Source organism: Penicillium canescens (assembly GCF_028828765.1).
Source record: "Penicillium canescens strain IBT 15451 chromosome Unknown utg000003l_segment0_segment0, whole genome shotgun sequence".
In the NCBI taxonomy this organism is placed as follows: domain Eukaryota; kingdom Fungi; phylum Ascomycota; class Eurotiomycetes; order Eurotiales; family Aspergillaceae; genus Penicillium; species Penicillium canescens.
The window spans coordinates 1,723,826-1,747,919 of record NW_026703965.1 but is presented as its reverse complement, the minus strand read 5'-3'; the positions used below and the strand labels follow the sequence as shown (position 1 = coordinate 1,747,919).

The window sequence follows — 24,094 nt, the reverse complement described above, 5'->3', positions numbered from 1 at the left end:
TTGACTTACTCATGCACATGCCCCTTGAAAACTCAAGGATTCTGTCAATCTATTTCTGTTCGGTTCCTCAGGCCTGTTCTTGAACTGACTTTGATGAGTATCCGCCTGTCGGGGCCAATAAAAACTTCATCTAGAAGCCAAGCCCTGTCTCCCCAGTGGAGATGTCTAACCCAAGTTTTTTTCCCTTTCCCTGTCGGGTGGGACCGTCGCCCATCACACGAGGCTACCTCGAATTACTAGTCAGGGTCATGACCCCTTATTCGCCGATAACAGTGCGGTGACGGCTGCGGCGTTCGTTCCAGAGCCGTTGGATGAACTCGACTGTAATCAGGGGTCAACTTGGTGATCGATCGGACGCCACTGTCTTCGGTGATTACACGGTTTGGTCTAGCTTGACCATGCCAAGTACACTATACACCTGGGCAGGCCTGCTCATTTCCCGCTGTCCTACATATATTCGGTAGGCAACCAAATGTATACAACGTGCTTCAACGTGAAAGGTCATAACAAGTTTCTAAACATGCATCTCAGATCGCAACAGGGGAAAACTCGCCCAAATCACAATCAGACAATTAAAGAAACAAAGCACCGATTGGCAATCTTGGAATTCATCCCAAGATTCATAATCATCAGTCATCAAGCTTCATATCACAAAGCGTCACTCATATCATGTCTTATAACCCAGGCTCCAAGCCTGAACCTGGTCCATCCACGGCCCACCCCACCCCATACCATATCCATACCCATATCTCCGAGATCAAAAGCAATAAAAATAGGCAGAATCACCTGCGCCAATTGATCAGTCAAAAGTTCAAGATCCCTCCGCCCAATCCCAATCCAAGATGATCAAAAAAAGAAAAAGAAAAAAGAAAAAAAAAAGGAACATCCCCCACATCCCCATCCACTGATTCAAGGATCAGTCAAATAAACCTTAGCCGGCCGACGCAAATCATCACGATCCCGATACCGCCGCGTACTCGTCGGCTTCTCAACATAGTCAACATAAGTTCCCGGACCACGACGGCGCTTTCTCCGACCGCGACTGCTCGCGCTACTGCGGGTAATGGGCGGTCGGTATCCGACGTCCGGCTCGTCGCCACCGCTCCACGCACCCGGCAGGCGGAATACACGCCACAGCCAGAGGAGCAGGAGTGTGCCTGCGATCGAGCCGATGACAATGCCTGCTATTCCCCCGCTGGTTATAGTACTCGGGCAGTTGGCGCCGCTTGATTGTCTCGGTAAAATGGAATTGATCGGAGCCTGGAAGTAGATTTGGTTAGCTGTTGGACAATTCGAGGTTTGATCCGTGGTTCTTGTTCGGGCCGGGCATCGGAGCCACGGATTGGGTTGAGATGTACATATCAATGGATGTATGTGAATATGTGTATCTGCTTACCATGACTGCAGTCTACACTTTGGTCTGATCTCGATCTGATCTCGGAGAATTCCAAACTGTTCCTGGCCTGGTGGCTGGTAATGGTATGCAGAACAGGTGGGTCTGCAGCTGGCTGGAGCTCGCCACACCAAACGTGGGTAATGTGTGTATATAAAGTGATTTGAAACGAATCACCCACACAATGAGGAAAGGGAAGAGGGGGGGAAATCTCCCCGAGCCTCACATCTTATAGCCCTAAGTTAACGCGCAATCTATTCAACCCCCAACCTCCTCTCCCGCTTCTGACGTCAAGCGGACGTCGGCCTTGGCGCCCTGGAAGAGGTGCGATCTTCGCTTTTTCAAACTTGGAATTTCTTGTTTGATTGAGCAGGGCTGCCGATTGGCTGCTGGAGCGGCTTACTGGTCAGATTTCTTGCAATTGTGTTGCTACATGGGTCATCCTGAGTCTGGTTTGGCCTCGGTTATGGAGTATACTGGGAATCCTGTGAATCCTGTAAATCTTGGGGCGAACCCACTTGCGTGCACTACCTACAGTACCTCGCTACTCTACATGTATGCATGCCACAAAGAAAGTCTTGTCTAGTGGGTTGGATGCGGGGAAGAAGTGTAACGGACGATTAAGTTCCTGTTGTGGAGAAACGCCGAGAACTGGAATCAAGAGAACAATGAAATATACTTTGAATGCTGCGCTTGGTCGTAGGTAATATATTCCATCCTAGGCAGGCTTGGTCAATGGTGATCATTCAATGTCTTCTAGCGGACTGAACGCCCCTACTCCTTGTTCAACTGCACATGTCCCGGAGAAGGCGGCACATCCCCAATCTCCCACGCCTTCGCATCCGCCCCAAGATCAAACTCGATCGTGCCACCATTCGTCATAACATCATCGTGTTCGAACCAATTTTTTCCCCACTGCTTACCATTGATCTTAACGCTCTGCACATAATACCCATTCTCAAGACCACTAGCAGAGATCCGGAGCGTCTTATTTCCATTAATTGTCATATTGAGATCAGGGAACCAGGGCGACGAGAGTAGATAGACAGGCTGCGTGACGATTGGGTAGACACCCAACATCTGCCATAAGAGCCAGGAGTTCATTGCGCCAGCGTCGCTGTTTCCGGGGATTCCGTAGGCTGTATCCTTGAAACTGTTCCGGAGAAATTGTCAGCGGGCTCGGATTGGACGGCACATTGGTATACTTACTATTGATTGGCTAGACTGCGTGATTGATTCACACTCTTGGCTTGCTTGTTGATGTAGTTGTATAGATATGGCGTGGCAAAATCGGGTTCGTTGCTATGTTGCAATTAGTCCTTTGGTCATTACTATAAGAATACTTCCACGCTACATACCCAATGTTGATCAGCGTGGTTATGGCTGCGCCATTTGCGCCGAGGTTTTGAACAGACATGTTTGGTTTGAACTATAGATACTGTCAGTAATTGTATGCGGTCTCAGAGACTCTCGTGCTTACCATCAAATCAAGTCGAGACTCGAATGTCTCCTCCCCTCCCATGAACTCAATGAGGGTTTTCACGTCATGGGGAATCACAAAGGAGTATTCTGCAAGCCCAAAAGTCAGCTCTAGTAAATACCAAGAGATTATTACCTCACCCCACGGAATCGCCTCATACGTATAATCCTGCCATTCACACCCATAGCACACCAACGGATCATACCCACTATCATTAAACGACCCATTCGAGAAGCGTGGCGCCATAAACCCTGTGAAATCCAAACTCCTCACATCCGGATTCCAAATATTCTGCCACCCAGCCGATCGATTAAGATACTTTTCCTGGTCACCGGGCATTTCCCCAGCAGCAACCTGGCTGACTGCAAAATCATTCAAACTATATTCAACTGTGCGCGAGATACACCGCGTGTTCCTGTCCTGCGATACATACCCCAATTCCTTCCAGTCATCCAAAGCACCACGGCCTTCTTTTGTGCTTGCTGTCATATCTGTTGGGTCGAAGGTGTTGTAGGGTGTGACTTCTGCGTCCTTTTTCATGGCCGCATAACCTTCGGTCCAGTTGATTGCGCCTCGCATGCCTTTGACGTATGCATCGGCTAGCACGTTGTCTGCGTCGGAACCTCCTTGGACAAGTCCGTTCCAGTTTCCGGAGCGGCCGTCTGGAAGGAATCCTGCGTGTCTGTGGTTTGGAACGCTTAGTCTAAGTCTTTTTGACTAAAGGTCTGTTGTTACTTACTTCCAAATATCAATCAATCCTCGAATCATGGACTCGTAGTATTCCGGCTGGAAGATGTGATAGAAGCTGACTGTGCAGCGGAAAATGTCCCCTGTGGAAGTGGTTAGTAAATTATACGGTGGGGATACCATAATAAATGCACTCACACATTGTATAGAAGTCGTCCCAATAAGGCTCTTCAGAGTCCCACAGGGGATTCTCTCCAGTTCGGTCCGATGGCATCAGATGGATAAAATACAACGAGCTGTACAGCAGCCTAACATGGGTCATATTGGCAGAGTCATCGAGCGGAACCTGGATCTTGTTGAAAACATCTGTGTTCCATTCCTTGACCGCAGAAGCAACTGTGTCATTCAATTTCCATGATGGGATCTCTTTTTGGATGTAGGAACGGGCACGGTCGATGGAGATAGATGAGATACCAACCCGCGAGGTAATATGCGAAGCAGATCCATCTTTCCAGCTGAGTAGCAAACCAATGCGGTTGTTCATTGGTCCAGACGTTACTTTTTTGGATGTGTTTTTGAATGTTGGTTCGCTTATTCCGCCGTTGGCCAGATTCTGGTATCGGGGCATGGGATCAGTGTTTACGCCAGAAAATGTCTGCGACTTGTCTGGAGGAGTAGAGAATTCCCCATAGAAGTAGACAGTAAATGGAGCTCCTGCTGTCTTGTTAGATGTCGTTTTTGTGAACTTGGTTTTAGGGATTACCATTGTTCCATCCTCCAGCATACGTTCCATACCCACTATATGCTTTGCCATTGGCTTCAATCTGGATCTCGCCTCCTGCGAAAATTTGGCCGTTTGCATCGCCAGGAGAGCCAGGTAGATACTAGTCGGACTGTTAGTTCTAAGTTTTTCTGATAGGACAATTCAGGTATCGTACATGAGATACATCAATCAACACATGCTTCTCGCCCTCCGGGAACGAGTACTCCATGATGCCAGCATGCCGAGATGCAGAAAGCTCCACAGTGATTCCATTCTGCAAATTTGTCTTGTAGTAGCCAACCTTCGCAGTATCGCTGCCTACCTAAAACTAAAGTCAGCTTCTTCATCCCACGACGCATCTCAATAGGCCCAACACAAAGTCACATACCCTCGGCTGGCTATACGTCAAATTATCAAGCACATTGACCGGCGTATCAACAGAAGTCAAAGGCATCTGTGAGATCAACCCATACTTAGGCGACCCGCCAGTACCACTCTCATGCATCATACTAATACCAGTAACATTCCCATCGGGCGTCCAACCACCATTAAGAACAGCAGTACTCCAGTTCGCGGCAGTAGAATCAATACCGACTTTAGCCACGCCAAACGGCAGCGCACCACCCACGAAGATATCACCGCCGCCAAATCCTGTGCCTGGCCCCGGGCCTTCGGAGCCCATTAGGGCGTTCACATACTGGGAGAGGTCTGTTTGGGTGGCTGTTGTGGGGTTGGGATGTAGAAGTAGGAGTCCTGCGATACCGGTGGACGAGAGCATAAACCGGAGGTGCATTTTACGTTTGTAAAGAGAGGCCAGGGGTTAGGGTCTATTTTCCTGTCTGGGTTTTGGTGGGTGGAAAGGGGAAGCTATACCTTGCGTGCTTTTATACATTCCAGCGCGAGAGTGAAGATCTGCGGTGTAACCCTGGCATTCGAGGTCTGGGGGAATTGGTTTCGATTGAGCGGATTCCTAATGAAAAATTCATAGTCAATTGTATACCCCGCATCTATGTACTAGTACTGTGAGCAGCGGTGACAAGCATCTGTGCCCGGGGTCGATGCGTGCGATGACATAGTTGATCGGCAAGAGTATGGGGGAATGTTACATTGGACGGTATATCGGGGTAGTCTAGAGCTTGTTCGGGGACTGAAGACCCGAGAGTCGTGTTGCCATATAAACAAGTGGAAGCTTAGATGGCGATCCATGCGAAGAGCAGCCTATGTCGGGTTTAGGCTAAATCCCCCCTGCATTGTTGTTGGCTGTACAATTGAAGGAACAAAGATGCCATTAAAGAACACATTTCTAAAGTCCGTGAGCATGATTGTAAGAGAAAATAATATCCAAAAATCCCTGTACTCCGGACCCATGATATCATCAAAAACAGCAGACAACACTGTGCATCCAGACGAGTGGTGAAAATCAAGAACGACAACAATGCATATCATCTTCAGTCATTACCGACCCGTGATATAATCCCGGTTCTCGATTGTCACGCTCTTGGTCATGTGGTTGACCTTATAAACACCAACAAGTCGGGCAGCAAGTTCGAACTAAAAGCATGTCAGTCTAGTACATTTTAGTGCAGAGAGGGCGCACCTACCATGTTGTTTCGCAATGAAATGACAATGAATTGTGCGTTCTTTGTCCGCTCCTTGATGTAAGAGGCGACGATAGAAACCTAGAAGGCAGTCAGCATATAGTTTGAGGACAACCCATAGGAAGTAACTCACGTTTCGGAAGTCCAGGGCGGCATCAATCTCGTCCATGACATAGAGCGGAGTAGGTTTGTAGTGGTGCAGAGCGAAGACCAGCGCCAAACTGGACAGAGTCTTTTCTCCACCAGACAAATTCCCAATGTTCTTCCAGCTCTTCTTGGGAGGCATGACTGAGAACAGAATGCCTTCCGAGAAGGGATCCAATGAGTCCACCAGCTCCAACTCGGCGTTACCACCCATGGTGATCATTTGGTACATTTCCTTGAGGCGCAAAGAAATAATACCGAATCCTTCCATGAATCCATTCAGGCGGGAAGATCGAAGTCCGTCCAAGCGAGCCTTCGCACCATCGCGGGATGCCAGTGCGGTGTTCAGATCCGCTGAACGCGATTCGTGCTCAGCAGCACGGCGACGGTATTCTTCGATTACTGACAAATCGACAGATGCGTTCTGGACCTTCTCCTCCAGAGCAGCAATGATGGCCTTCAGTGACTCCTTGTTCATGGATTCGAGTTCATCCTTGGTGTACATCTGGAGCTCTGTAGGCTCCTGCTCTTCACCAATGTCGCTGATGTTTTGGACAGTCAGCTTTGAAAGCTTCTCTTCCCAGTAGCGACTGCGCTTCTGGTTCTCAGCCAAAGCCTTCTGGTTCTCGTCCAGCTTGTTGCGCATCTCAATCTCGGTGGCTCGTGTCTCATTAAGCTCAGCGACCTTTGTGTCGAGTTCCTCTTTCATGGTCTGAAGCTCGCCCTTCTTGGTTTCCAATGCCTAAGAATGGTCAGCTGCAAATCCAGTACCTTCCCGAATGTGTAAAAGCCTACCTCCTGAGCCTCCTCGGCCTTCTGTCTCCACTCGGAAGCATCGTTGTCTTTGTTGGAGACATCTTCTTCCAGCTTTTCCAGGTCTTCGGCGATTTGTCCAATCTCCTTCTCCGAGTCGTCGCGTGACTTCGAGTGCTTCTTGATAAGCTTTTCGTTCTTGGATTGTTGCACCTCGGCATTAGATATCTCTTCAGCGAGCAAGCCGATTTGCTCCTTGAGGCCATCGACCTTGGCCTTTTGGCCACGAAGACGAACACCACCAACCTCCATGATTTTGCTCTGAAGAGTGGAAATCTCCTCCTCGATACCACTCTTCTCGTCGTTGAGCTTCTCGATCTCCTTCTCGGTCTTGGCGATCTGTTTCTCGAGGGCAGCGACTTGGCCTTCATCAGAGTCGGATGGCTGGTGCTGTGCGCCAAGTTCCTTCACGCGTCGCTGAGCATCAACGAGACTACGCTTGGTACTCTCGATCTCGATCATGATCTTTTGGATCTTGGTCTCAACGCGCGGGATTTCCTCCAGTCTTTCCCGCATCTGAGCTTCAACGTTTCGCTGCTTCTCTTGAAAGGCCTGGAACTTCCTTTCGAGATCTTCGAGATCTGTCTCCAGACGAGACATTTGATCCTTTGTGACATCTGCGACCTGTTTCGACGACATACCACCCCGGGCAACGCGGGTTCCACCACCACTCATTGTTCCTGACACATCGATCAACTGTCCGTCAAGCGTCACCACTCGCCACCGGCGAGCACCGTAGGCGATACGGTTGGCTTGCTCCAAGTCCTTAGCAACCAGGGTGTTTTGCATCACACTGTAGAAAGCAGGTGCAAACATTTCATCCTTGGGCTTGACGAGATCAAAGAGACGGGGAACACTTTCGGGAGTGTAGATGGTGGACATATCACGGCGGGGGAGACGGTCAAGAAGAATGAAGTTTGCTCGACCGAGGTTGTTTTTTCGCAGGTAGTCGATACACTGTTGGCCGACTTCGACAGTTTCCACCACCATGTTGTTGAGAGCAGGACAAGCGGTAGAGATTGCGATATCGTACTTCTCGTCAATAGTACCCAGGTTACCAAGTCTGCCATGGAATCCATCAATACGACCGGACTCTTTCAGTCGCATCAAGCCAGTCAAGACACTTCCACTGTTCTGGGTACTTGCCAGGCTGGCGCGGGCATCTTCGGCCTTTTGACGGGCACTTGAGACATGTGAGCGAACCTCGGGTTCACGGCCCGCGTATTTCTGAAGATCATGCTTGAACTTTTCGACTTCATACTCCAAGGTCTCTTTCTGGGCCTGTCGCTCTTCGAGGTCGTTTTGTTTGGATTGCAGACTTTCCTCGATCGTAACAATCTTGGCCTGTGCCTCCTCGAGAAGGACAGTACCAGCGTTACTACGCTCGCGTAAGATATCAAGTTCACTTTGGGCGACTGCAACTGCGGATTGCTTTTGGTTGATCTTCTCGTTCCACGGCTCGAGAGACTTCTGCTTGGCAGCAATCTGATCGGAGAGGCCCTGGGTCTTGCCTTTGAGACCCTCGCGAATGGTGTTCAGTTCCTTCTCTTCCGTCAACATTTCCTTCTCAAACTGAGTTGTTTCGGCAGTCTTCTTCTCGATGTCGTCGGTGAACTTCTCGACCAGACTCTGGCATTCTGAAGCAGCGAGTCGGCTGGTGTGCATCGCCTTTTCCAGCTTCTTCTGCTTGCCAAGTAAGAACTTCTTCTTCTCTTCGAACTTGACTGACTCCTTGTCGTATTTGGCCATCTCCTTGAGCAAGGCTTGAGTCTCTTTCTCCATAGATTCGTACTGGCGAACACCCTTCTTGTAGGCCTTTTCGATCTCTTTGATGCCGGATTCATTTCCCTCATGCTTCTCGAGTTCCATGTTCAGCAACTCCTGCATCTGGAGGATGGCTTCTTCCGTAACACGGACATTGTCAGCGCACTCATCAATGTAGATCTGGTAAAGAGCGGATTGCTTCTGAGCCAATTCATTCTCCTCGCGAATGTAAGCCAGAGCCTTGTCTTTCTTATCCACCAAGGCGGTCTTCTCCTTCTCCACATGCTGCACACGGTTGTTCTTCTCCACGCAGACATCGTTCAAGGTTTCGAGCTCGGTCGCAGCTTCGTCGATGGGCGTCTTATACTTCGAGGTTCCGATAATGTCCTCTAAGTATTCCAACAAACCTTCGTCGTGTTCATTGGCGGCTTTTGGTTTCATCTGAGCAATGGACTCGACCTCACCCTGCAGAATCAAGAAACGCTTGTGGTCGAGGTCGATTCCACGATCGCGAAGGAAGGCGCCAACAGTTGCAAAGTTGGTCTCCTTCTTGTTCATGTAGTATTTGCTGGTGTTGTTCTTGAACGCGCGTCGAGAAACGATCAGTTGGGAATCTGGGACTACTTCAGATCCACCTTCGGGCAAATCGAGGACTTGTGCGAAATGGACCTCGACCTCGCAATAGGCGAGGTCTGGATACTGAGCAGAGTTGTGAATCAGAGCGGAGATTTTGCCCTGTCGCATCTTGCTGGCACGGAAACCAAACACAAAGAGTAGCGAGTCAATAACGTTAGATTTTCCTGAGCCATTGGGTCCGACGACGGACGAGAAGGAGGCGTGGAACGGTCCGACAATTTGCTTGCCCGCGTAACTCTTGAAGTTTGTCAGAATAAGATTTTCAATGATCATTCGGGGCTTGGGTGCCGCAGATTCCTCAGGGGCCGTAGGAATTTGCGTCCTTGACTTCGCCACGATATCCATAGGCTTCTCCAAGACTGTCGAGTTCGGGTTGATGATGGAAATCTGAGACTTGGGTTCTTCCGATTCTTTCGAGGGCGATTGGTTCACGGCGGATTCGGTGATGTCGGACAGAGGCGGCACACTTGCGCGTGCTCGCGCCTGGGGCTCTGGCGATTTGGATGGCTCTGGAGTAGGGAGTGAGCCCTTGGCCGGCTTGGGTGTGATTGAGCCGCGACTCTTGCGGGGATGAGCCATACTTTTTCTTTTCAACGCCGCATTTCTAGATGGGGATTCAGGATCGGCTTCAATTGACGCGATACTAACGCCCTCATCGTTCTCATCGTTTTCATCGTTTTCATCATTCGTTTCGTCCTCTTCGGTGTCCATTGCGTGCGACGCATCGGAATCATCCGTTATCGCTTCTTGGATTTTGCTGGCAGGGCGTGCGGTGGAAGGTGTCTTCGGTTCTAAGGTCATCCGACTCTTGGAGGTTCTCTTTGCCCTCTTGGGGACGGGGGTGTAATCCTCCTCCTCCTCCTCAGCTTCTTCGTCGTCATGCGTATCGGGTGTGGGTGTCACATTTCCGGGGTCTTCGGATTCAGAGGTATCTTCGACAACATAGCTCCGACGGGGAGCAGACCGGCGCGATGACCTGCCCTTAGCGACTGCAGCCATGATGGATTAAGGTGATTGCATGGAGGGGACGGAGTGTTTCGTCCGACGAAAGTGGGTTGTTTACCTTGCGCCCAAAGAGGAATGGCGGCCGTCGTTCTGCCACAACAAGCCCTTCACCGCCATATCCCGCCGTAAGTTACCGTACGGTAATTACGTCTCCGCGGAGCTTCCAACTTGAACTTGCGACACTCGCAACTCTCTTCTCTCTGCATCACCATGGCGCCCTGGGAGAACTTTGACTATGTGTTCTCGTTCAACAAGAAATACACTTATGAGCCTAAGGTCGTTGAACAGATCCTTGCCAATCGGCGTGCCTTCGAGAACCAGCTCTTCGCCGACCGACTGCTAAGACTGCTCGGTATCCAGGGAGGTATGATTCGAAGCTTCAGCTGGAAGATTTAGGCTAATGATTTGCTCCCTTCTAGTGACCAAGGTCTACCCGCCCAAGAGCAATACAGATCTTCGAGAACTTTTCAATCACATTGTTTCCTCGGAACTGGATATCGAACACAAACAATCTCTAGTGTACTATGTCCTCAAAGACTGTCGCGCTGCTCCAGAAGCTTCGATTCAGTTTGCGCAACGATGCCACCTACCGGAGAAATACCGTCTCTTCATCGAGGGCCTTTGGCACCTTGATCGACTAGATTTCCGGGTGAGCTTGCATGGGTCTTCAAAGCCATTACCTCCCGGCAATTACTGACTGTATTAGCGAGCACTTGAGTACCTCACCGAACCATCGCTCATTCCTACCTTCCCGGATGAAATCCTCTACGCCCTGACTCTCACCAAGCTTCCCCGGCACGACGACAGCCTCGCAATCGCATACTACCTCACTGTGGCTCCTCCTCTCGCAAGCGAAAAGGTTCGCAAAGCTTTCTTCGAAACTCTGAGTCGATCCAACGTCACCGAGGCGTTTTACTTCACACGCAAGTACGATGACGCTCACCGTCAGAGCTTCTTTGAGCAGTTGGTGGAGTTTGTTCACAAGGCCAGCCCCGGCCAGACCAGAAGCCGGCGCGCAATGGAACTCGTCGGACTGCCACTGGATGAGGATGAGGAAGTGTGGTTCGAATCAGTATTGCTACATGGCAATGCCAGCACACTCCCTGGGGCCAAGGATACCGTCATGATGCGGCGTCTTGCAACCGGACGAGTTTCCGATGTCTCCCCCGAGCTTGAATCCTTGAGTGGCAAGAAAGTGGATGGTTTGAACTGGGATAACCTTCGAGGGAGTATAAGGCACATGTAGATGATATACCCAACCAGTGCAGCATCACTGGGATGAATGCTTGTTTAGAATTGAATAGCAAAAGGAGTTTACGGTTTTGACAAATGATGTTCCCAATTGTAATTGATAATGTCGAGGCGTTAGTGTAAAGTGGATTCCTGGTATATATTCGGCACCCACCAGTTTCTCACAGCACTTGTACTCATTAGCATTTGCAAGAAGCCCACAAATTACCAGAAAGACAAATCAGAAGTGATTGAATTAAATCTGACTCTCGGATCAGTTGAAATGCGTAAAAATTACCAGCAGGACATACTTCCTCCAGCCCTGCGCGGTGACATAGCGATAAGATACCGGATGTCGTGAAAAGTCCCAAACCATGCCGTTTTCCACTCCTAACGCGCTACCGCAACCTATTCTATTCATCCTTTATCCTCATTCCTCTCTTCCTTTCTTATTCATCGCAAGCACCTTCATTTGCATCTTCTTACGTGACACTACCGTGTTCTCTCGTCTCCTGCTTCTGCCTTTCGCCCCCAAGGGAGCTAACCCGCCAATCGAGACCGAAGATGACCGTCTGCACGTTTTTCCAGCAGGGGCGCTGCAGGTTTGGGGGTATGTAACATCTAAGCCAAGTCAAAATTGAGTCGCTAACATTACGATTTTAGATAAGTGCAAATTCGAGCACCCTGGCCGAAGCACAGCTGGTTCTTCCGGGAATAGATTCGGAGCTCTCTCTGGGTTTGGTGAGTATATCTCGCGTTAATATGCCAGCCATTTCACCCCAAACTATGCAGGCAATGCATGCCTACAGTTTAAGACTATCCGTTTGCTCCTTGCTCGTCTTATCTCTTTCCTTCTATTGCTCTCTGCCCATTGTACTTGTATCAATACCAATGTCCAGACAAGGCCCTGTTCACTTAGCCTTTCGCCGCGTCGATACATTACCGTTTGGCCCTGATTTGAAGCCAAAGCCATTGTCTAACCGAGCATCTACGACAGGTGGAACATCTGCGCCAAGCCAATCCCAAAACAAGAAATATGCAGACGAGTAAGCCAACCTCTTAGCAATATTCGATGGGACTTGGAACTAACTTGAATACAGCTTCGGCGTCAGCGCAAGTGATATCAAACTTGACCTGACCGCGGGAAAGAACCGTCCACTCTGGATCCTTTCCTCCTATTCACCACAGCAGAATGTTCCACGTCAGCTGTTCGGTGGTCCTGGGCGTGAGCAGAGTCCGGAAGAATTGCGTGTGCGCCATTATGAATTGGCAGCTGCGGGTAGCATTGACCAGGCGGTCCAAGAATCCCAGGCCCTCTGGCAAGAGTCTATCAAACAGATGGAAGTCGTCTTGGGTGATCTTAATGGCGCCGTGAAGTTCATTATTGATGGAAAGAACGAGCATCCTAACAGGCTCGATATCGTTGAAGGCAAGACAGGACCCGATGCTACCCAAGCGCCTGGAACCCTCGGTGGTGCTCCTTCGGGATTCGGACAACCATCAGCTTTGGGCCAGGCATCTGGTTTCGGTCAACCTTCAACCCCCGGCCAGTCTTCAGGTTTCGGGCAGCCCTCAACTCTGGGCCAGTCCTCTGGCTTCGGCCGACCGTCGACTCTGGGGCAATCCGCTGGCTTCGGCCAACCCTCGACTCTAGGTCAAACGTCTGGTTTCGGACAGCCCTCAACTCTAGGTCAGTCATCTGGCTTTGGGCAACCTTCAACTCTGGGTCAATCGTCTGGCTTCGGACAGACCTCGAGTTTAGGCCAGTCATCCGGGTTTGGACAGCCATCCAACATAAGTGGCTCTGGCTTCGGGCAGCCGTCGACCCTGGGAGGACAATCCGGGTTTGGCAAACCAGGCTTCGGACAGCCCGCAGCTCCGGCAGCAAACCCTTTCGGCGCTCCAGCTTCCTCATCCTCACCCTTTAGCCAGATCTCCAACAATCAACCCGCCTCTGGGGGCTTCGGACAGCCTGCTCCTACGAATGCTCCCTCGCCATTTACACAGACAGCTTCACAGCAACCTGCAGCTCCTGCCTTCTCTCCTGCCTCCGGTGGATTCGGGCAGCCACAACCGACGTCTGGATTCCCACCACAACCCTCCGCACTCAATCCATTTGGGACCTCCTCCCAACCAGCAGCCAACCCATTCGGCCAGCCCGCCGCACCACAAGGCGTCCCAGTGCAGCATGTTGACGCTGGCCCTCGAGCGTTTCTCAAACTTGATGACCCGAACCAACTCAACCCACTCCCAGAACTACAGGGCGAAACAAGGCACGACCCATCATCTAAACGTCTGACTATGTGGAAGGGCCGTCCAGTGAAGTATGTCAATGACCACCCTTGTTATTTGCACCCGCAAGACAACACGACGTTGGTCCGAGTCAATTTCCCCAGTGGGCCGCCCGATCCAGCAAGTCTGCGCGACTCTCAAGGCAAGCCAGAGGAATACACCCCAGAGGTTGCCGAGGCATATGAATTCTACCTCAACAACGGGTACTTCAAGGATGGCATTCCATCCGTTCCCCCTAAGAGAGAGTGGATCAGCTTCGATTTTTGATATCAACATTGCGATTTGTGACTTATGAAATACGACTTGCATTTTCTGATTCTTTTCTTTTTTGGTTAACTTGTGCACGGAGCGTTTCATTTGGCATAACAAAGGACGACATGTCTAGTATGCGCAAACATGGAGAACGGCGTTTGGGAGGTGGGCTTTTTCTAACTTAGTTTAAGCAACTGACGTCTACGAATACACTACGGGTTCCAGACTACAAAACTGGAAGATTGTTTTTTCAAGATGTTCCATTTTTTATTTTTGGTATATTAGGTCAAACGGGATCACCCATAGAACAGATAAGTCCTGCAGGCTCGCATCGGGTCCAACGTAGCGCATTCACGCTCCAAATTCACCAGTGCATGATCCCTCCCTAACGCAAGCCCAGGGCTAGATCATTTAAGCGGCAATGGTAACCTCAACCTCAACACCGGCCTCGATGTTGATGATGATCTGCTTGACGGTCTCAGTGGGGGCGAGGAGGCTGTAAAGATTGAATGTTAGTGACTGTATCTTCGTGCATAAGATCTGTCTCTTAGACAGCCGGGTAAAAACTCACTCAATCAGACGCTTGTGGATGCGCATCTCGTACTTGTCCCAGGTCTTGGAACCCTCACCGTTGGGGGTCTTGCGGGTGGAGATCTGGAGGGTCTTGGTAGGGAGACGGACGGGGCCCTTGACCTGGAGGGACTTGGAGCGGGCACGGTCGATGAGCTCCTGGCAGACCTTCTCGAGGGAGGCAACCTTGCGGGAGGTCAGGGTGATACGGATCTTGTGGACCTTCTGTATAGCAGGCGAGAGACGCAATTAGTGATTGATCAAGGTTTGTGAGGCCCATTCACACTCTGCGCACAACGACGACAGCGTGCAATTGGACCATAGGGTCGGCGACAACGTACAGGGCCCTCGCCGAAATCCTTCTCGGGCTTCTGGAAAGACATCTTGAATGATTGGTGCTGGGTTGGGTTAGCGCGTGAAGTCGACAGGTTCAAGGAAGAGATCACATACAATTTAAAAAGGCGAATGCCGTCAAGACCTGAACTACTAGGCTCGGTAAGGTGATGATGGCTGGCAGAAACAGTGTGGAGCGAGAATTCGATACCGAAAAGTTCAGTGCGAAAGTCTTGGCGCTTCGGCTATCGCACGCTAAGCCGCTTTTGGTGCCATTGACCTTATCGATGACTCAGGGCTGAGTCATTGTTCTTTTGGGACAACTCCCAAGTTTGAGGCATTCGAGATATAATCATGAGCTAACGATTGTTTGCGTGTTCTTGTTTTTGCTTGTTGTTGTTTTCTCCTTTGTCCCCCTTAGCTACCCTCAGTCAACCAAGCACAGCTTGCCCCAATGGCTGAGCTTCCCCCGCTGGCTCCAGTGCCCTCCCCCGCAGTGCGGAGGACAATCCCATCGAATGATTGGGACGCTTGCCTAGATGCATGGATGACCTTGTTGGGCATCCGTCTAAATATCTCCGATAAGCAGTTCAGAGACGTGGCCGCTCAAGATGCATCCGCGCCCGCATTCCTGGGATCTTACTATCAGTACGCCGCAGCGGGGGACTCTAGTTTAAAGAGTGGACCTAAAGCTCGACAGCTTCGGAAGCTTTGCTTTTTAGCAACAAGGCGGTACCTGCTTGGTCTATCAAACCCACCAGATGGACTACTGGACTGGAGACTCCTCGGTGACCTATGCTGCTGCTACCCTTCCAGCACGGTTCTCAAAACGTCATTATCAAATGCCTGGGATCTACACCATGACAAGATCACCTCCAGCATTGAGAAGGCAAAGGCCATCATCATCAAGAACCTCTCTTCAGCAAACTCGTTCTCCAATCCTGAAGTCATCTCAGACATCCGCCGCTTAACTATCCTTGCCTCCGTGCTTCCAGCTTCAGGCCAGGTGCTTATGGCGGGTTCTGACTTCCTGGATACGGTATCAGAAGCTTACCAATCCAAAAGTGCTAGAGAAGAGTTCCGGAAGATTCTGGTTGCGAATATCTTCGTTGGATTGATCTCTTTGTTGAAGGAACAATCTGCCAACATGTCATTGTTATTGGATCAGTTGTTCGGTCTCAAAGCCGCTGCCCGAGTGGGAACGCCGAAGATGAAAAAAGAGGCGACACTGCTATCAGACCTTGTATGCAGCTCGGACTTGCTTCTTCGGCTAGAGAAGTATCTTACCAATCACCCCCAGAAACGGGGAGAGGATCTTCTCTCCAGCTTGCGCGCCTACCAAGTGGAATCCAAATCGCTCCACCATCGGTATCAAAGACGGAAGAAGCTGGACAAAGGCAAAGATGTATCTTCAGGGGTCCTCATCCCAGAGGAGCTTCACGCACACAAGATGTCCCTTGTCACCCAAGTACAAGACCTTTTCCCCGATCTTGGCTCGGCATTCGTTGTACGGCTATTAGATTTCTACAACGACAACCCTGAAACAATCGTCGCACACCTCCTCGACGACTCACTCCCTCTAGAGCTCCAGTCTCTAGATCGATCGGAGCAACTAGCCCCGACAGCAGAACCACACCATAGCCATCTCTCACCACAACCAACGCCACCCGCCCTGCACTCACCCCAACCGGAATCCTTCCCAATCCGAAAGAACGTCTTCGACAATGACGTCGATATCGCCGAATTGAGCCGCTCAGACGAAGCAGCAGGCAAAGGCAAACTACACTTCGGCCGCATCGACGCAGACCAAACGGCCGACACAGTCCTAGCAGATCGAAGCCACCACGCCGCAAACAAAGCAGCGATCCTCTCCGCACTAGCAACATTTGACTCAGACGACGATGAACGCGACGACACCTACGACGCAGCCGATGTAGGCGGCACCGTGGATGGCGTGACGACCGGTACAGACGCCGAAGCCGACGCAGCTGTACAAACCCGCCGCGCAGCAGATCTCGACATGACCCTCTTCCGAACATACAAGTCCAACCCCGGCCTGTTTGCCCGAGATTCGACCACCCGCCGCTCGCAGCCGCGTGCGTCGCTGAAACGGGAAACCGAAATGACGGACGAGGCTATTGAAGGATGGGCTGTTATGCTCACGCGTGATCCTAGACGGCTTGCCAAACTCGAGGACCGGCTGGCTATGGACGCTAGCGGGTCTGGTGGTGGCGGTGCTTTGAACCAGCCCGAGTTGCGTTCTACGTCTTATCGGAGGCCGCAGCCTCGTGAGGATGGCGAGGACGGCTCTGATGAGGGTGAGTCTTCTGGTCAGGCTGGTTTGCGTGGTCGAGGTGGTGGTGGAAGAGGTGGAAGGGGACGTGTAGGTCGTGGACGTGGTGGGCGTGGTGGTGGGTCTGCTCCGACTGGGGGTCAGGCTCAGCCGGATTCTGCTGCGTCGCGGCAAAGAAAAGAGGCTAATAAGGGGAGTCGGGCGAATCATAATCGTCGACAACAGCATGCGAAGAAGATGGCGCGTGGGGGTGGAATGCCTGGCTAAGAACAGGCATTGATATAGTCCATGTGGATGTAACCGATTGATGTGAGCCTCGACTATGTTCACCATGATGGACGACTATGCTTGTAATCTAAACATGAAAAATATTACAAAAGCAGCTACAAAGCAATGGAACGTAAAACACGTAAAACATTCGTTCATCATTAATATACCAGAACACATACAGATCGACAATGTATTTACACAGGAACCTCGTTCGCATGACCCGCAAGGAACAATACTTCATTCATCAGTGAATCAATGATGATGATCCGAGAAGACACCAGTTTCGGAAATCGATTTGCGGCACTCCTCCATAAGGCGGACCTGCTTTGCGACATCACCGAGACGGCTGATAACCTCTTTATTTCCATCGTAGAATGTGAAAATCGCATATGGGATACCAGTATCTCGGCAGAATTCCAGGACGTTCTTCTGGGCACGACGCAAGTTGTGGCGCGGCATGCGTGGGTACAGATGGTGGATGGCCTGGAACTGCAGACCACCATGGAAGAAATCGAGCCATGTTGGGCAGTCGACGTCCATAGTGGTGCGAAGCATCTTCTGCGGGAAGGACTCGCCGACTCCTAGGTCGGCGGTTGACATGGCGAAGTGGGATAATGTGATTTGAACATGCAGCGGGGAGGGAACGATGTTCGAGATGAGAAGGAAGGTAAGGCGGCTGCTGGTATCGGGAAGTGTCTTGTACAGAATTCCATAGCCATACCAGGTCCAGAAGAAGACCTGTCCAACAAGCTCGAAGTAGAAATGCCACCAGGCGGGACCCTTCCGAGGAGCCTGGCGCTTCAGCAGATACTCCCAGCTCAGGGCAGTGAGATTGAAACGCGCGAGCGACATGATAGGGTAGTAAAGGTAGTTCTGGAACTTGAGGAGGAATTGAGCTGGGACGTCAAAGGTCATGACTCGGTCATAGTATGTGCTCCGAAGGCTGGTAAGGAACCGATGCGAGATGGCAAAGAACGGGATATGCTCAATATCGGGGTCGTGTTCAGGCTCGTTGGTCACGATATGATGCACGTTGTGGCTTCGTTTCCACCACCCGAGACTTAGGCCACCGATGTAATCCGCGATGATCATTCCAATAACACTGTCCACATGGAAATTGTGCGTAATTCCCATGTGGCCAGCATCATGGGCAGTAAAAACAAGCTGGTGCCAGACGCAGCCTAGGAAGAATGCCGAGGCCGCCCACCATTCCATGCGCAGAAACACGTATGATAAGCCTGCGAACAGACTGTATCGACAACATTCAATGAAGTACGCAGAGTAGTTGCAGTTGTAAAGACCCTCGGCCTTCATCCGCTCGTTCAGCTCACGGTATTTGCGCTTAATCTCCTCCTGGCTCGCGGTGTCCAACGAAGGATATTTGGCAGTGTCGAAGACAATCTCCTCTCTGGTTCTTGCATCCAAAAATTTTGGCTGGGGCGGTCCGTTCTGGGTCGAAGAAACGGTGTCGGTGGTTGTGGTCGACTCCCTCTGACGGGCCGAGGCTTTCGAGTCGACCGCATCGAAAATTGGCGAGGGGGAAAAGATCCATCGTGACTAGATCCATAGGAGCTCTCTTGGCTTGTTGAATCCTCCTCCGTCGAGCATGATTCCTCTGTGTAGGGACGGTACTTGCCGCCCTGTATTGGGGGTAGAAAGTTGATCCATATCCCTTCAATTCGACCGATCTGATACGAGGGCATGCGGTTGCGGGCTTCTTGGGAATGTAGCCTATGTGAGAGAAGCTCAGGTTAGATATGTCTTAGTCTGTGATCCATCCAGGGACGTACGCGTTGATCTCATCTGTCGCATCCCTGCCCACCATGTGTTTGATGGACTTGTCTCCTCCGGGATGGAACTTGATCCAGGCATCTACCTTCAAAACACGGCCCTCGAAGATAATGACATGTTTTCCCTCTGCAATGAGGCCTTCAATATAACGGCGAGTCAAGACAGTGTCCTTCCGGGACGGCTGGGGTTTCTCCATGGTGTGACGCGGCAACGGTGTGGATGTTCAAGGTCGACAACAGTGACGAATTCACAAAGACATTGTTCAGATCCAAACAGTAAAATGAGTGACAAGGTTCAAAGCCCAAAGAGCAGGGAGCAGCGAAGGGAGATATTAATAGGAAACAAGGCAGAAACATAGCGGAGGAGCGCAGCGGGGACCGATCGGCGGTCAACCCGTGCTTGTCACTTCTTCATTACTGGACCTTCATACTCCGTCCTCATATGGCATGATGGTGAGCAATCCTTTTGGCGTCTCTTGATATTGCATTAACTCTGATAGGATACACTCGCGACACTCATCCAAACATGGCTCCAATGGGACCAGGTCCGTATATCCGTGTTCCGGTGGCCTGATGTGACTGACTCGGATATAGGATCCTACAACCCGCGCGGAAATAGAGCAGCTACGTGACTCTAATGCCGTTGAAGAGCTGGAAAAGCGCTTGCGAAACCGTGCGTGTCATCCTATGTACATTCGAGGTTATAGTGCACGTCTGATCCTAGTATAGGCATCGAATTTGGCACAGCAGGTCTACGAGGCCGCATGGCAGCAGGGTTCTCTTGCATGAACTCTTTGATAGTCATACAAGCCTCGCAAGGCCTAGCCAAGTTTATCCGTGATCAGCGTTCTGATATCGCCTCGCATGGTGTAGTCATTGGCCACGATGCACGTCACAACTCTAAGAAGTTTGCCGCACTCGCCGCCAATGCTTTCATCGCGCAGAAGATTCCTGTATTTCTCTTTGATCAGGAAGCACCAACGCCGCTGGTACCGTTCGGTGTGAACCATTTTCATGCTGCTGCGGGTATCATGGTGACGGCGAGCCACGTAGGTTAACCAGGACACCCACTATATATACGTACTGACTCGAGCGCTTTTTAAAGAACCCAGCTCAAGACAACGGTAAGCAACTCACACCTATACAGCAAACCATATGCTAATCTCTCTATAGGTTACAAAGTGTAAGGAGGATACCGTTATCATTGTCACACAGCAGCTAATAGGCTGTGCTTCATAGGTACTCGAGCAACGGTGCGCAGATCAATCGACCCGAAGATGGGGAAATCGCGCAGTCAATCAAAGAAAATCTTGAACCCTGGCCAACAGCATGGGAGCCATTGCAGCCCGGCGAATACTTGCGCTCGGATTCCTACCAGCAACTGCTTCCCCACTACATGGATCGGGTTGGGAAGTTCATGGTGCGTTCTTGAACATCTATGCGGGTGACAACTCTGACGATGTCTTAGAAATCCACAGTAGCAAACTGGGAACCCCCAAAGCCATTTGTCTACACTCCTCTTCACGGAGTGGGAGGTCTGGTGCTTCCGGAGTTGTGCCACTCACTTGGAATCGACAACCACGCGTCTGTTGAAGCCCAAGAGAAGCCAGATCCAGACTTCCCCACTGTGAAGTTCCCCAACCCCGAGGAGAGTGGTGCCTTGGACCTTTCTATCGAGACTGCTGATAAACAGGGAAAGACTTTGATTATTGCGAACGATCCGGATGCGGACCGCTTTGCCGTAGCGGAGAAAGTAGAGTGAGTTCTTCTTCCTGCAGCCGTTGATTACCTATCGCTAATGTCTAATACAGTGACAAATGGCAATTATTGACCGGAAACCACGTCGGTGTTCTATTAGCATCTCATATCCTGGATTCCTATGATGCCGACAAAGATTGGTCTCACATCTCTGTCTTGACCACAACGGTCTCGAGCGGCATGCTTGCCAAGATGGCAGCTGCAAAGGGTATCCACTTCAAAGAAACCCTTACAGGTTTCAAGTGGATGGCCAATGTTGCCCGGGATCTTGAGAAAGAAGGGAAGACAGTTTCGTTTGCATACGAGGAAGCATTGGGGTACATGTTCCCATCCGTGTGCTATGACAAGGATGGAATTACAGCAGCCACAGTATTCCTTGCCGCAGAGGCGAAATGGAGATCACAGGGATTGACTGTGTATGCCAAGCTTCAAAATCTATTTGCGGAATTTGGCCACCATGAGACGTTGAACAACTATTTCCGATCTCCTGACCCAGAGCTCACATCGACATTATTCCAAGGAATCAGAGGGAGCTCTTGTCTTGCAGACATGAAGTTTGGCCATTTCAAGGTTTTGCGGTGGAGGGATCTGACGGAGGGCTATGACTCTAGCACTCCCGATAACAAGCCAGACTTGCCTGACGACCCAACCAGCCAGATGCTGACTCTGTGGCTCGAGGGCGGTGTTCGCTTCACATTCCGAGGATCGGGTACAGAGCCGAAGGTTAAATGTAAGTTTCCCTGGCTTTATTCGAAGAGCTCGTCCGCTAATATCGTTATCTAAAATAGTCTACATTGAAAGTTGTGGGGATTCTCGCGAAGATGCGGTCAAGGCAGTCTGCGATACTTTCCTTACTATTCGGGAGGAATGGGTTGAGCGTTTCACTCCTTCGATGTCATACAGCAAACAGCTTCCCACATCATCGGGTCATATCCTCACTGTGGAGTGAGAGGCGATAGGGACATGGAAGATGTGAAGAGCGAGAATATGTTCTGAAATGTCCAGTATTGAAATAACCACCTTGTTTGACTATCAAATCCCAATTTCAAGTTTCATATGTCTTCTACGATGGAGAGTTCGAAGTGCTAGAGCAAACATGATCAATGATACTGCAAGATGCAAGGCATTCAATGCCTGTGAAACACACCGCCCAAGATGCAGCCCGAAAGGTTATACGAGAGTGGAAAGGGAACCGATATATTGAGCGTTTTCGCTGGAAAGTAGTCTATGCTATTGAGAAAAAAATACTTTCCCGTGATTAGTACATCAATATAAGCGATGTTATTGATTCGATATATGTTGTGAGTTGTTAGTAGATGGCGAATACCCCGTTCAATCCCCTTCACCTAGCGCTCGACCTGGTTTTGATCGGTCCCGCGCCTCTCGTATGCAGAATCCAATTTGTTGCATCTAACGGTGCCTACGCGTCCCATAAGTGTCTCGTAAATCGTAAAACAGATGCCTCTGATTGTGCCGTCCTCCATAACTACACAGCCGTGGTACTGCGCCACGTTCAGGTGCGGCTCCCCTTCAAAATCTCGCAGGTCTTCACTTTTTCAATCCACGTCTCCTTAATAAGGGTTGGGTACCTGTGAGTGTAGGGTGATAGGCTTGGCTTCTTCAGAAACCATCTCGACCAGTGCGGTCCTGGATCATCAGCTTTGGTAAAGGAGTCCTGGAATTTGGGAAGACAGGGATTCTATTGGCACCATACAGATCGCTGGTCTGGACGTCCTGGGGCTTGTTTCAGATGTATCGAACGGATGCGTACGAGGACCACAAGAAGAAGCGGGTGTCCGCCAAGTTGCAATCAAAAGTGCTGCATGCAAGGCTTGTTTGTCTCAGGTCAGCCAATGCTTGTGCGAGGGAAATGAAGCATCAAGGTCATGAGGGACGTACATTCTGGGAGCCCGACTCCGATAGATTTGACATGAGGATATATGAATCAGTCTTGAGCTGGAATGTTCTCAGCCTCATGAAGTCCAAATGTGCCATAAATGTGTGCGCCAGGCCCAAGCTGGGCAGCATGTTTGTCCTTCACAATATAGAGATTCGGTGCATCAACAAAGTGATCGCTCTTGTCCCCGTCATACGCATCACATCCACCAAACTATACCTTACTTGAGTAGCGAGGACGATGGTTCCTTTCAACACCAACAGCGTGAAGCCGCAAGGACCAGAGACACTGTCCACACGTTTGACTGTCCTCGCCACGGTCGAGGAGCCGTTCGAGGGTAGGAACTCGTTTGATGCTTTTAAAATAATTCTCGCACGAGAACTTCTATCACTCACTAAGACCAATCTTTAGAAACGACACGAAACCAAAAGCTCCAGCTTGTACTCGACATCACGATAGCTGCCCCCATCATCGGCATGAACATCCATGTATCCATGCACGGTCTCGACCTCAACTATCGAAAACGAGCGAAGACGAAGGCTATGACTCCTATACATCCCAAACAAAAGTCCACAATAAATGTGCCCTCCATCCCCCCAAGATAGAACGCTATGACCAAAAATACTCAAGTGACACGCCCAAATACACACACCATCACGCTACCCCACTAGTCTCAGGTGCTTGTGCTCGTACTACAGTGCACACATCGCATACAAATGGAGGTCGGAGTAATATTAAGTGTGTCAGGTTCAGCGACGAAGAGATTTCCAGAACCATCAGCTCGCTTTACTCCACGCATGGATCTCAATCTTCTGCAGATCACTTGTGTTATACATCTCAGCAGTACGCCCGGCCACATCCAGCAAAAGACTCAAGTGAACCAAGACCTTGTTCCAGGACGGTGTGGGGTCCTCCACCACCCGAGACATATTCAAGAAAATACGAGAGGGGCTTCGGATCGGGACATTAAGTCTTGCATTTGAGATGGAATTACGTTTTGTCAACAGGCTGCAGCCTCCACTCATTTTTGTGTACCGTTTTCCTTCCTTGATACTCCGAGATAACTTCAGTGCCAGTTATTAAGAGAATTCCGCCCTCGCTAGAGATTGATAAACAAGTCATATTG

General features: G+C 50.4%; 10 protein-coding genes across 10 annotated transcripts; 4 read left to right on the top strand and 6 right to left on the bottom strand.

Annotated features, from left to right (window-relative positions):
* Positions 1-909: 909 nt before the first annotated feature.
* On the bottom strand, positions 910-1,399 carry N7446_004102 (uncharacterized protein; the record flags this gene model as incomplete). The annotated part of the gene is made up of 2 exons (XM_058512851.1): positions 910-1,260; positions 1,397-1,399. 2 exons carry the CDS (start codon positions 1,397-1,399, stop codon positions 910-912), a joined length of 354 nt encoding a protein of 117 aa, XP_058374180.1.
* A 768-nt stretch (positions 1,400-2,167) lies between these two features.
* N7446_004101 (GH92 family glycosyl hydrolase) lies at positions 2,168-5,116 on the bottom strand (the record flags this gene model as incomplete). Its single annotated transcript, XM_058512850.1, has 9 exons — positions 2,168-2,546; positions 2,603-2,695; positions 2,752-2,822; positions 2,874-3,555; positions 3,613-3,703; positions 3,759-4,274; positions 4,360-4,444; positions 4,499-4,645; positions 4,712-5,116. The coding sequence occupies 9 exons, from the start codon at positions 5,114-5,116 to the stop codon at positions 2,168-2,170; spliced, it is 2,469 nt and encodes an 822-aa protein (XP_058374179.1).
* Positions 5,117-5,778: 662 nt separating this feature from the next.
* Positions 5,779-10,277, bottom strand: smc4 (condensin subunit SMC4; the record flags this gene model as incomplete). Its single annotated transcript, XM_058512849.1, has 4 exons — positions 5,779-5,874; positions 5,925-6,002; positions 6,055-6,807; positions 6,861-10,277. The coding sequence occupies 4 exons, from the start codon at positions 10,275-10,277 to the stop codon at positions 5,779-5,781; spliced, it is 4,344 nt and encodes a 1,447-aa protein (XP_058374178.1).
* A 216-nt stretch (positions 10,278-10,493) lies between these two features.
* On the top strand, positions 10,494-11,529 carry N7446_004099 (ELYS family protein; the record flags this gene model as incomplete). The annotated part of the gene is made up of 3 exons (XM_058512848.1): positions 10,494-10,647; positions 10,703-10,932; positions 10,990-11,529. The coding sequence occupies 3 exons, from the start codon at positions 10,494-10,496 to the stop codon at positions 11,527-11,529; spliced, it is 924 nt and encodes a 307-aa protein (XP_058374177.1).
* Positions 11,530-12,025: 496 nt separating this feature from the next.
* On the top strand, positions 12,026-14,072 carry N7446_004098 (FG-nucleoporin nup42; the record flags this gene model as incomplete). The annotated part of the gene is made up of 3 exons (XM_058512847.1): positions 12,026-12,123; positions 12,177-12,559; positions 12,614-14,072. Exons 2-3 carry the CDS (start codon positions 12,276-12,278, stop codon positions 14,070-14,072), a joined length of 1,743 nt encoding a protein of 580 aa, XP_058374176.1. The 5' UTR covers positions 12,026-12,123; positions 12,177-12,275.
* A 389-nt stretch (positions 14,073-14,461) lies between these two features.
* S10a (40S ribosomal protein uS10) lies at positions 14,462-15,154 on the bottom strand. Its single transcript, XM_058512846.1, has 4 exons — positions 15,078-15,154; positions 14,969-15,025; positions 14,629-14,852; positions 14,462-14,553 (listed from the first exon to the last, which is right to left on the bottom strand). Exons 2-4 carry the CDS (start codon positions 15,008-15,010, stop codon positions 14,469-14,471), a joined length of 351 nt encoding a protein of 116 aa, XP_058374175.1. The 5' UTR covers positions 15,011-15,025; positions 15,078-15,154; the 3' UTR covers positions 14,462-14,468.
* Positions 15,155-15,414: 260 nt separating this feature from the next.
* On the top strand, positions 15,415-17,520 carry N7446_004096 (ASCC2 family CUE domain-containing protein; the record flags this gene model as incomplete). Its single annotated transcript, XM_058512845.1, has 1 exon — positions 15,415-17,520. The coding sequence occupies one exon, from the start codon at positions 15,415-15,417 to the stop codon at positions 17,518-17,520; it is 2,106 nt and encodes a 701-aa protein (XP_058374174.1).
* Positions 17,521-17,775: 255 nt separating this feature from the next.
* On the bottom strand, positions 17,776-19,510 carry N7446_004095 (fatty acid desaturase; the record flags this gene model as incomplete). Its single annotated transcript, XM_058512844.1, has 3 exons — positions 17,776-19,028; positions 19,082-19,254; positions 19,314-19,510. 3 exons carry the CDS (start codon positions 19,508-19,510, stop codon positions 17,776-17,778), a joined length of 1,623 nt encoding a protein of 540 aa, XP_058374173.1.
* A 250-nt stretch (positions 19,511-19,760) lies between these two features.
* Positions 19,761-22,020, top strand: N7446_004094 (phosphoribomutase PRM15; the record flags this gene model as incomplete). The annotated part of the gene is made up of 10 exons (XM_058512843.1): positions 19,761-19,766; positions 19,814-19,858; positions 19,908-19,986; positions 20,043-20,362; positions 20,419-20,437; positions 20,487-20,496; positions 20,553-20,733; positions 20,782-21,071; positions 21,125-21,801; positions 21,860-22,020. 10 exons carry the CDS (start codon positions 19,761-19,763, stop codon positions 22,018-22,020), a joined length of 1,788 nt encoding a protein of 595 aa, XP_058374172.1.
* A 996-nt stretch (positions 22,021-23,016) lies between these two features.
* Positions 23,017-23,456, bottom strand: N7446_004093 (uncharacterized protein; the record flags this gene model as incomplete). The annotated part of the gene is given in 3 exon segments (XM_058512842.1): positions 23,017-23,181; positions 23,193-23,323; positions 23,384-23,456. The coding sequence occupies 3 exon segments, from the start codon at positions 23,454-23,456 to the stop codon at positions 23,017-23,019; spliced, it is 369 nt and encodes a 122-aa protein (XP_058374171.1).
* Positions 23,457-24,094: the final 638 nt, after the last annotated feature.

What these genes read in the sequence shown, in the direction of transcription:
- S10a (XM_058512846.1), bottom strand. Translation starts at nt 15,010, where the DNA reads ATGTCTTTCCAGAAGCCCGAGAAGGATTTCGGCGAGGGCCCT. An exon ending in AGGATTTCGGCGAGGGCCCT is followed by an intron (nt 14,853 to 14,968) that starts GTACGTTGTCGC and finishes CCTGCTATACAG; the next exon opens with AAGGTCCACAAGATCCGTAT. An exon ending in ATCCACAAGCGTCTGATTGA is followed by an intron (nt 14,554 to 14,628) that starts GTGAGTTTTTAC and finishes CAATCTTTACAG; the next exon opens with CCTCCTCGCCCCCACTGAGA.